This window comes from Coregonus lavaretus, assembly GCF_964263955.1.
Source record: "Coregonus lavaretus genome assembly, chromosome: 13".
NCBI classification, from domain to species: Eukaryota; Metazoa; Chordata; class Actinopteri; order Salmoniformes; family Salmonidae; genus Coregonus; species Coregonus lavaretus.
The window spans coordinates 420,904-431,586 of NC_140000.1; the positions used below are offsets into that span (position 1 = coordinate 420,904).

Sequence of the window (10,683 nt, forward strand, 5' to 3'; positions counted from 1 at the left end):
AAGTCAACATTTCCAGAACACAAATAAACAAAGAATAAACTAAGAAAATGAATCCTGATTGACAAACCAGACTCTTGTTCTGAATTCTGAAATGTACGTGGATGACCATGATGACTATGATGTCCATGATGACCCATGATGACCCATGATGACCATGATGACCATGATGACCATGATGACCCATGATGACCCATGATGACCATGATGGATGACCATGATGACCCATGATGACCCATGATGACCATGATGACCATGATGACCATGATGGATGACCATGATGACCCATGATGACCCATGATGACCATGATGACCATGATGGATGACCATGATGACCATGATGACCATGATGACCCATGATGACCCATGATGACCATGATGACCATGATGACCATGATGACCATGATGACCCATGATGACCATGATGACCATGTTGACCATGATGACCCATGATGACCATGATGACCATGATGACCCATGATGACCATGATGACCATGATGACCATGGTGACCATGATGACCATGATGACCATGATGACCATGATGGATGACCATGATGACCCATGATGACCCATGATGACCTGTCATAGCCGGCCGCGACCGGGAGACCAATGGGGCGGCGCGCAATTGGCCCAGCGTCGTCCAGGGTAGGGGAGGGAATGGCCGGCAGGGATGTAGCTCAGTTGATAGAGCATGGCGTTTGCAACGCCAGGGTTGTGGGTTTGATTCCCACAGGGGGTATGAAAAAAAAAAAGACTAAAATGTAAATGTAATGATGACCATGATGACCATGATGACCATGATGGATGACCATGATGAACCATGATGACCATGATAACCATGATGACCATGATGGATGACCATGATGACCATGATGACCCATGATGACCATGATGACCATGATGGATGACCCATGATGACCATGATGACCATGATGACCCATGATGACCATGATGACCATGATGACCATGATGACCCATGATGACCCATGATGACCATGATGAACCATGATGACCATGATGACCATGATGGATGACCATGATGACCATGATGACCCATGATGACCATGGTGACCATAATGACCATGATGACCATGATGACCCATGATGACCCATGATGACCCATGATGACCCATGATGACCATGATGACCATGGTGACCATAATGACCATGATGACCATGATGACCATGATGACCCATGATGACCATGATGACCATGATGACCCATGATGACCCATGATGACCATGATGACCCATGATGACCCATGATGACCATGATGACCCATGATGACCATGATGACCATGATGACCATGATGACCCATGATGACCATGATGACCCATGATGACCATGATGACCATGATGGATGACCATGATGACCATGATGACCATGATGACCCATGATGACCCATGATGACCATGATGACCCATGATGACCCATGATGACCATGATGACCCATGATGACCCATGATGACCCATGATGACCATGATGACCCATGAGGACCATGATGACCCATGATGACCCATGATGACCATGATGACCATGATGACCCATGAGACTATATATGTAACAGCAGGGATCAGAGATAGGTGAAAGGAAGCTGTGGGTGGAACACCTGGATGGGTAGAGGGGTGTGGAGAGGGTGGAACACCTGGATGGGTAGAGGGGTGTGGAGAGGGTGGAACACCTGGATGGGTAGAGGGGTGTGGAGAGGGTGGAACACCTGGATGGGTAGAGGGGTGTGGAGAGGGTGGAACACCTGGGTGGGGTAGAGGGGTGTGGAGAGGGTGGAACACCTGGATGGGTAGAGGGGTATGGAGAGGGTGGAACACCTGGATGGGTAGAGGGGTATGGAGAGGGTGGAACACCTGGATGGGTAGAGGGGTATGGAGAGGGTGGAACACCTGGATGGGTAGAGGGGTATGGAGAGGGTGGAACACCTGGATGGGTAGAGGGGTGTGGAGAGGGTGGAACACCTGGATGGGTAGAGGGGTATGGAGAGGGTGGAACACCTGGATGGGTAGAGGGGTATGGAGAGGGTGGAACACCTGGATGGGTAGAGGGGTGTGGAGAGGGTGGAACACCTGGATGGGTAGAGGGGTGTGGAGAGGGTGGAACACCTGGATGGGTAGAGGGGTATGGAGAGGGTGGAACACCTGGATGGGTAGAGGGGTGTGGAGAGGGTGGAACACCTGGATGGGTAGAGGGGTGTGGAGAGGGTGGAACACCTGGATGGGTAGAGGGGTGTGGAGAGGGTGGAACACCTGGATGGGTAGAGGGGTGTGGAGAGGGTGGAACACCTGGATGGGTAGAGGGGTGTGGAGAGGGTGGAACACCTGGATGGGTAGAGGGGTGTGGAGAGGGTGGAACACCTGGATGGGTAGAGGGGTGTGGAGAGGGTGGAACACCTGGATGGGTAGAGGGGTATGGAGAGGGTGGAACACCTGGATGGGTAGAGGGGTGTGGAGAGGGTGGAACACCTGGATGGGTAGAAGGGTGTGGAGAGGGTGGAACACCTGGATGGGTAGAGGGGTGTGGAGAGGGTGGAACACCTGGGTGGGTAGAGGGGTATGGAGAGGGTGGAACACCTGGATGGGTAGAGGGGTGTGGAGAGGGTGGAACACCTGGATGGGTAGAGGGGTATGGAGAGGGTGGAACACCTGGATGGGTGGGGGGGTGTGGAGAGGGTGGAACACCTGGATGGGTAGAGGGGTATGGAGAGGGTGGAACACCTGGATGGGTAGAGGGGTGTGGAGAGGGTGGAACACCTGGGTGGGTAGAGGGGTATGGAGAGGGTGGAACACCTGGATGGGTAGAGGGGTGTGGAGAGGGTGGAACACCTGGATGGGTAGAGGGGTGTGGAGAGGGTGGAACACCTGGATGGGTAGAGGGGTATGGAGAGGGTGGAACACCTGGATGGGTGGGGGGGTGTGGAGAGGGTGGAACACCTGGATGGGTGGGGGGGTGTGGAGAGGGTGGAACACCTGGATGGGTAGAGGGGTGTGGAGAGGGTTGACACTATGGTTCCTGTAAGGACACTTTAAACTTGAGGGCTACAGCAATGGGGCGAGGGGTAGGGTGTCTATCATGGGAGGGGAGGGGTAGGGTAGGGTGTCTATCATGAGAGGGGAGGGGTAGGGTGTCTATCATGAGAGGGGAGGGGTAGGGTGTCTATCATGAGAGGGGAGGGGTAGGGTGTCTATCATGAGAGGGGAGGGGTAGGGTGTCTATCATGAGAGGGGAGGGGTAGGGTGTCTATCATGGAAGGGGAGGGGTAGGGTGTCTATCATGAGAGGGGAGGGGTAGGGTGTCTATCATGGAAGGGGAGGGGTAGGGTGTCTATCATGAGAGGGGAGGGGTAGGGTGTCTATCATGGAAGGGGAGGGGTAGGGTGTCTATCATGAGAGGGGAGGGGTAGGGTGTCTATCATGAGAGGGGAGGGGTAGGGTGTCTATCATGAGAGGGGAGGGGTAAGGTGTCTATCATGAGAGGGGAGGGGTAGGGTGTCTATCATGAGAGGGGAGGGGTAGGGTGTCTATCATGAGAGGGGAGGGGTAGGGTGTCTATCATGAGAGGGGAGGGGTAGGATGTCTATCATGAGAGGGGAGGGGTAGGATGTCTATCATGAGAGGAGAGGGGTAGGGTTACTATCATGAGAGGGGAGGGGTAGGGTGTCTATCATGAGAGGGGAGGGGTAGGGTGTCTATCATGAGAGGGGAGGGGTAGGGTGTCTATCATGAGAGGGGAGGGGTAGGGTGTCTATCATGAGAGGGGAGGGGTAGGGTGTCTATCATGAGAGGGGAGGGGTAGGGTGTCTATCATGAGAGGGGAGGGGTAGGGTGTCTATCATGGAAGGGGAGGGGTAGGGTGTCTATCATGAGAGGGGAGGGGTAGGGTGTCTATCATGAGAGGGGAGGGGTAGGGTGTCTATCATGAGAGGGGAGGGGTAGGGTGTCTATCATGAGAGGGGAGGGGTAGGGTGTCTATCATGAGAGGGGAGGGGTAGGGTGTCTATCATGAGAGGGGAGGGGTAGGGTGTCTATCATGAGAGGAGAGGGGTAGGGTGTCTATCATGAGAGGGGAGGGGTAGGGTGTCTATCATGAGAGGGGAGGGGTAGGGTGTCTATCATGAGAGGGGAGGGGTAGGGTGTCTATCATGAGAGGGGAGGGGTAGGGTAGGGTGTCTATCATGAGAGGGGAGGGGTAGGGTGTCTATCATGAGAGGGGAGGGGTAGGGTGTCTATCATGAGAGGGGAGGGGTAGGGTGTCTATCATGAGAGGGGAGGGGTAGGATGTCTATCATGAGAGGGGAGGGGTAGGGTGTCTATCATGAGAGGGGAGGGGTAGGGTGTCTATCATGAGAGGGGAGGGGTAGGGTGTCTATCATGAGAGGGGAGGGGTAGGGTGTCTATCATGAGAGGGGAGGGGTAGGGTGTCTATCATGAGAGGGGAGGGGTAGGGTGTCTATCATGGAAGGGGAGGGGTAGGGTGTCTATCATGAGAGGGGAGGGGTAGGGTGTCTATCATGAGAGGGGAGGGGTAGGGTGTCTATCATGAGAGGAGAGGGGTAGGGTGTCTATCATGAGAGGGGAGGGGTAGGGTGTCTATCATGAGAGGGGAGGGGTAGGGTGTCTATCATGAGAGGGGAGGGGTAGGGTGTCTATCATGAGAGGGGAGGGGTAGGGTAGGGTGTCTATCATGAGAGGGGAGGGGTAGGGTGTCTATCATGAGAGGGGAGGGGTAGGGTGTCTATCATGAGAGGGGAGGGGTAGGGTGTCTATCATGAGAGGGGAGGGGTAGGGTAGGGTGTCTATCATGAGAGGGGAGGGGTAGGGTGTCTATCATGAGAGGGGAGGGGTAGGGTGTCTATCATGAGAGGGGAGGGGTAGGGTAGGGTGTCTATCATGAGAGGGGAGGGGTAGGGTGTCTATCATGAGAGGGGAGGGGTAAGGTGTCTATCGTGAGAGGGGAGGGGTAGGGTGTCTATCATGAGAGGGGAGGGGTAGGGTGTCTATCATGAGAGGGGAGAGTTAGGGGGTCTATCATGAGAGGGGAGGGGTAGGGTGTCTATCATGAGAGGGGAGGGGTAGGGTGTCTATCATGAGAGGGGAGGGGTAGGGTGTCTATCATGAGAGGGGAGGGGTAGGGTGTCTATCATGAGAGGAGAGGGGTAGGGTGTCTATCATGGGAAGGGGAGGGGTAGGGTGTCTATCATGGGAAGGGGAGGGGTAGGGTGTCTATCATGAGAGGGGAGGGGTAGGGTGTCTATCATGAGAGGGGAGGGGTAGGGTGTCTATCATGGGAAGGGGAGGGGTAGGGTGTCTATCATGGGAAGGGGAGGGGTAGGGTGTCTATCATGAGAGGGGAGGGGTAGGGTGTCTATCATGAGAGGGGAGGGGTAGGGTGTCTATCATGGGAAGGGGAGGGGTAGGGTGTCTATCATGGGAAGGGGTGCTTCCTTTCAAGGGAGGGATGGAGGGAGTATTTCACCTTGTCAGCTGCAGCCAGAGGCCCTCCAGAGCCCATGGAGGTGGGAGAGCTGCACTCACTGACTGACTGGCAGGTCTCAGAGGCCTCAGACGAGCCAGAGCTGGAGCAAGGCTGGAGGAACAGCAGGAGGAAGGAGCCAGGAGGCAGACAGAGGGAGGGAGCAGACACACACACAGGCACGACAGAGGCCGAACGAAGTGCACAAGATGGGAGAAAAGAGTTTTGGTGTAAAAAAGAGAGGGGTTTGAGTTACCGGATATGAACATACACACAGTCACACACAGTCACACACAGTCACACACAGTCACAACAGTCACACACAGTCACACACAGTCACACACAGTCACACACAGTCACAACACAGTCACACACAGTCACAACACAGTCACACACAGTCACAACACAGTCACACACAGTCACACACAGTCACACACAGTCACAACACAGTCACAACACAGTCACAACACAGTCACACACAGTCACAACACAGTCACACACAGTCACAACACAGTCACACACAGTCACAAACAGTCACACACAGTCACACACAGTCACAACACAGTCACACCACAGTCACACACAGTCACATACAGTCACACACAGTCACAACACAGTCACACACAGTCACACACAGTCACACACAGTCACACACAGTCACAACACATAAAGGAGAGGAAGCCGTGTAGCATAGTCAGCAGATAAAGAGAGAACAGCAGGAAAGACGTTAGAAGGCGTCGATCAGTCAGTGAGCTGCAGCACGTTTAAAAACAATGTTTCAAAGGCTACCAGCAGTAAAGTTAGCACCGAGTTTCAGGGTGAAATGAGCTGTTGCCAAACAAAGTGAGACGTGAACCAGAGGATAGAATAATTTGGCATGAACCGTCCTCTCCTTGTAGAGAGTACAGGGAGAAGCAGATAGGCAGTCTGTTACAAAGCTAATGTTTAAAGCGTTTAAAGCTAGCCAAACAAAGCCCAGTGGTAGTATTCTCCTGGTGGTTCACTGTGTTTGTGTTAGGAGTTGCGGTGCGGTAGCATTAGTGGTCGTCCCTCTGAGACCTTATTCAGTACAGTGACCTAACAGAGGAAAGGGGGAACTCTACTCCACACTGGCAGTTGGCCTTGTAACAAACCTCAACTATAGCTGAGTCCCAAACCCATCCGTCCATCCTTCCCCTTTACCCTAGCACCACTCTCCGCCATATTCAAGGTTGAACCCAAAGCGGTGTGGGTCAGGAGCTAAATTGAAGGGGTTAAGGGCTAATTACACCCTCTGATAGCCACTTGGACTGAGCCAGGATGGTTTGGGATCAGGGTTATGGCTCTCTAAGACCCATTATAATAATAATAATAATATGCCATTTAGCAGACGCTTTCATCCAAAGCGACTTACAGTCATGCGTGCATACATTTTTTTACGTATGGGTGGTCCCGGGGTTCAAACCCACTACCTTGGCGTTACAAGCGCCGTGCTCTACCAGCTGAGCTACAGAGGACCACATTATGACCAATAGACTCCAAGGGTGAACACCAAGGCCTGCTCATGTGGTCAACCTTGGCTGACCCTGTAGTCTTCTGAACCAAGCTCTTCCCCTGACCATAACATCAGGAGGGTTTATGACTACTATAGTAGCTGTATGATATCCCCAATCATCTAGAAAGCGTATCCAAACCCAGACAGATGAGTTTTCTAGTAGTAAGAGAGGGTTTTGTGCTGTTACTAAAGAGGAACTCAGAGAGGAAGTCAGAGAGGCTTGGATGGAAACTGTATCTGTAGCTTACTGAGTAAATAGAAGTGGACGTGTGTTCTATGTGTGTTCGGCTGAGCAGACTGATGAATCCTCGGTCTGCCCAGGACTCTGGTAGTTCACCTGGGGGTACTGACAGGACTGGTCTGTGGAACAGCCAGACCAGTTACTGACCTCCCCAAGCCCCTCTCCTCAGGAGCAGGGGGTTCCTAGCAACCTGGGATGGCTAGTGTCTCTCATATACGATGTATAAGGAGGTCAAAGGTCTCATGAGGACCCATCGATCGTAATATATTTATTGTTGAGCTACACAGTTAGCCTGGGACAGGACACTGCCTTAAACTAAACTGTCGATTCACTTAGCTGGTGGACAGTTTCAGAAGGTATGGAGGTTTAATCGTAGGGTATAGAGTTCAATGTACAGGTAGTAGGGTCCTACCACTTGGTGGTGTAGTGTACTGTAGTGTTCTGTAGTCTTACCTGCGGTAGTGTCTCCTGGGGCATGGGTGATGGTGACTTGGAGGTGTAGGCGTCTGGCTGGGAGATGAATCCTGAGTCGTGGGAGGAGATGGAGGACAGTCGGGCCGGGGCCTGCTGGGGCAGGGTGGAGCTACGGCAGCCGTAGTGGGAGGAGGAGGAGGAGGAGGAGGGGGAGTGAGAGTGGGATGTGCCGCTGGAGCGAGAGTCACTACTGTTTATGCTGTTCAGACTGCTGTTAGGGTGAGACAGGTGGAGAGACAGACAGACAGGTGGAGAGACAGACAGGTGGCGAGACAGACAGACAGACAGACAGACAGACAGACAGACAGACAGGTGGAGAGACAGACAGACAGGTGGAGAGACAGACAGGTGGAGAGACAGACAGACAGGTGGAGAGACATACAGGTGGAGAGACAGACAGACAGGTGGAGAGACAGACAGGTGGAGAGACAGACAGACAGGTGGAGCGACACAGACAGACAGACAGACAGACAGACAGACAGACAGACAGACAGACAGACAGACAGACAGACAGACAGGTGGAGAGACAGACAGACAGGTGGAGAGACAGACAGACAGGTGGAGAGACAGACAGACAGACAGGTGGACAGACAGACAGACAGACAGACAGACAGACAGACAGACAGACAGACAGACAGACAGACAGACAGGTGGAGAGACAGACAGACAGACAGACAGACAGACAGACAGACAGACAGGTGGAGAGACAGACAGACAGACAGACAGACAGACAGACAGACAGACAGACAGACAGACAGACAGACAGACAGACAGACAGACAGACAGACAGACAGGGGAACCAGTAGGAGGGGGAGAGACAGAGGGAGACAGACAGACAGTGAATGGGTTAACACTTCAAACCAATGCAGCAGGCAGTGACTGTGAACAAACCAGTCAAATTACAACGGTAAAACACATGAAAACAATCAGGCATGAAATCATAAGAAACATTACGGCAATATCAATATCAACATCCATCATGCTCAGCGCAACTACAAGCAAGTTGCACTGTGGTCGCGATACAGACGTGTGCCTTTGACCATCAGGGTCCATTGACCCGTCAACAGCGACATTTTAGCTTGGATCTGTGGATCTAACAATTGGAATGAAAACGTTTCATCAAACTCAATGCATCACAAGATCAAAACAAGGCAGACATCACAGCACAAAGTGTTTTGCAAAACCAAAACCAGTTGTGACAACAACAACACCATGAATGGAGGGACAGAAGGTGGACGGCGTTGGACTGAACGGTATTATGAGTGATATTCTATTGAAACAGCTGGAAGATTAGTGTGACATTACAGTGATATTTTGTATTGAAATCTATACATTCATAACACAAGCAATGATATATTACAAGTCTGGTGAAATGAATTAACTATTTTCAATTCCCCAGCAAAAAAAAGTACCTGAAAAGATTGGGCAGTAATATGATGTCCCAAGGCTGCAGTTTCTCTACCCACCACTGGGGGGCAGGAGCTGTCTTCATCAGGGAGTCTAAGACTAGGATCAGGTCCCCACTGTCGATATAATCTTCTTCAATATGCAAAATGTTGGCAAAACTGATCCCAGATCAGCACTCCTACTCTGAGACTCTTGGTGAATATAGATCCAGGGCTGTTTTTAGTTCAGTTAAGGTCAAACATTCATTTTACATTTACGTCATTTAGCAGACGCTCTTATCCAGAGCGACTTACAAGAGCAATTAGGGTTAAGTGCCTTGCTCAAGGGCACATCGACAGATTTTTCACCTGGTTGGCTCGGGGATTAGAACCGGCGACCTTTCAGGTTACTGGCACAACGCTCTTAACCACTAAGCTACCTGCCGCCATTCAGGATGTGATCTGGTTCTGGTCCTAGACACTACATACTGGGCTTACAACAGCAATGGAACTACCAGAGATGACACATTTCTATCTGAAGGTTCTGAACAGGCCCCGGAGTAGATAAAGGTGACAAGCTGTGATTCTGGTCCCAGACACCTACCTGCACATACTGGACTTCCTGAACATAGTGGTGCTGGGGGAGGAGGGAGGAGTCTGATAGGACCAGTTATAGTCAGAGCCCTTCAGATCCAGAATCACCTGACAGGACAGAACACAATGACAGATCAGAGAGGAAGACACACACGGGCCAGATCTGAAATGAAACCCTATTCCTTATAATGTGGTGTACACACTACATAGGGCTGTGGCCAGAAGTAGTGGAGTACATTGGGAATAGGGTGCCATTTCCAAACCTTTATCAGATCAGACGGCTCAAAAGTAGTGCACTATATAGGGAATAGGGTGCGCAAACAACCTTTTAACAGGTTAGCTTATATCAGGTTGGACTGAGCTTGAGGTAGACAGACATAAACCCCTTCAAACCCCTGGAGGGTTGACACGGACATAAACACGTTTAGTTCCCGGGCAGTAGAGGAGGATGACACAGAGCAGCAACGCAGGTAGTTGGGTAAGAGAGGGGAGGGGAGGCTGGGAGGCTGCTCTTAGGGCCCTGGTAGTTGGGTAAGAGAGGGGAGGGGAGGCTGGGAGGCTGCCCTTAGGGCCCTGGTAGTTGGGTAAGAGAGGGGAGGGGAGGCTGGGAGGCTGCTCTTAGGGCCCTGGTAGTTGGGTAAGAGAGGGGAGGCTGGGAGACTGCTCTTAGGGCCCTGGTAGTTGGGTAAGAGAGGGGAGGGGAGGCTGGGAGGCTGCTCTTAGGGCCCTGGTAGTTGGGTAAGAGAGGGGAGGGGAGGGGAGGGGAGGCTGCTCTTAGGGTCCTGGTAGTTGGGTAAGAGAGGGGAGGGGAGGGGAGGGGAGGCTGCTCTTAGGGTCCTGGTAGTTGGGTAAGAGAGGGGAGGGGAGGCTGGGAGTCTGCTCTTAGGGCCCTGGTAGTTGGGTAAGAGAGGGGAGGGGAGGGGAGGCTGGGAGGCTGCTTTTAGGGCCCTGGTAGTTGGGTAAGAGAGGGG

The 10,683-nt window shown here is 52.4% G+C and overlaps 2 protein-coding genes across 2 annotated transcripts in view; both read right to left on the reverse strand.

Annotated features, from left to right (window-relative positions):
- The window catches only part of LOC311139269 (uncharacterized protein), a 71,389-nt gene that overhangs the window by 14,463 nt on the left and 46,243 nt on the right, over positions 1 to 10,683 (reverse strand). The window contains exons 7-9 of the mRNA XM_084174158.1: positions 9,723 to 9,888; positions 7,713 to 7,944; positions 5,488 to 5,598 (exon numbers count right to left, since the gene is read on the reverse strand). Of these exons, the coding sequence (XP_084030284.1) occupies positions 5,488 to 5,598; positions 7,713 to 7,944; positions 9,723 to 9,888 (509 nt within the window). The remainder of the gene's footprint in view (positions 1 to 5,487; positions 5,599 to 7,712; positions 7,945 to 9,722; positions 9,889 to 10,683) is intronic.
- Positions 1,544 to 3,651, reverse strand: LOC311140396 (uncharacterized protein; the record flags this gene model as incomplete). The annotated part of the gene is made up of 4 exons (XM_084175432.1): positions 1,544 to 1,756; positions 1,794 to 1,973; positions 2,046 to 2,981; positions 3,646 to 3,651. The coding sequence occupies 4 exons, from the start codon at positions 3,649 to 3,651 to the stop codon at positions 1,577 to 1,579; spliced, it is 1,302 nt and encodes a 433-aa protein (XP_084031558.1). The 3' UTR covers positions 1,544 to 1,576.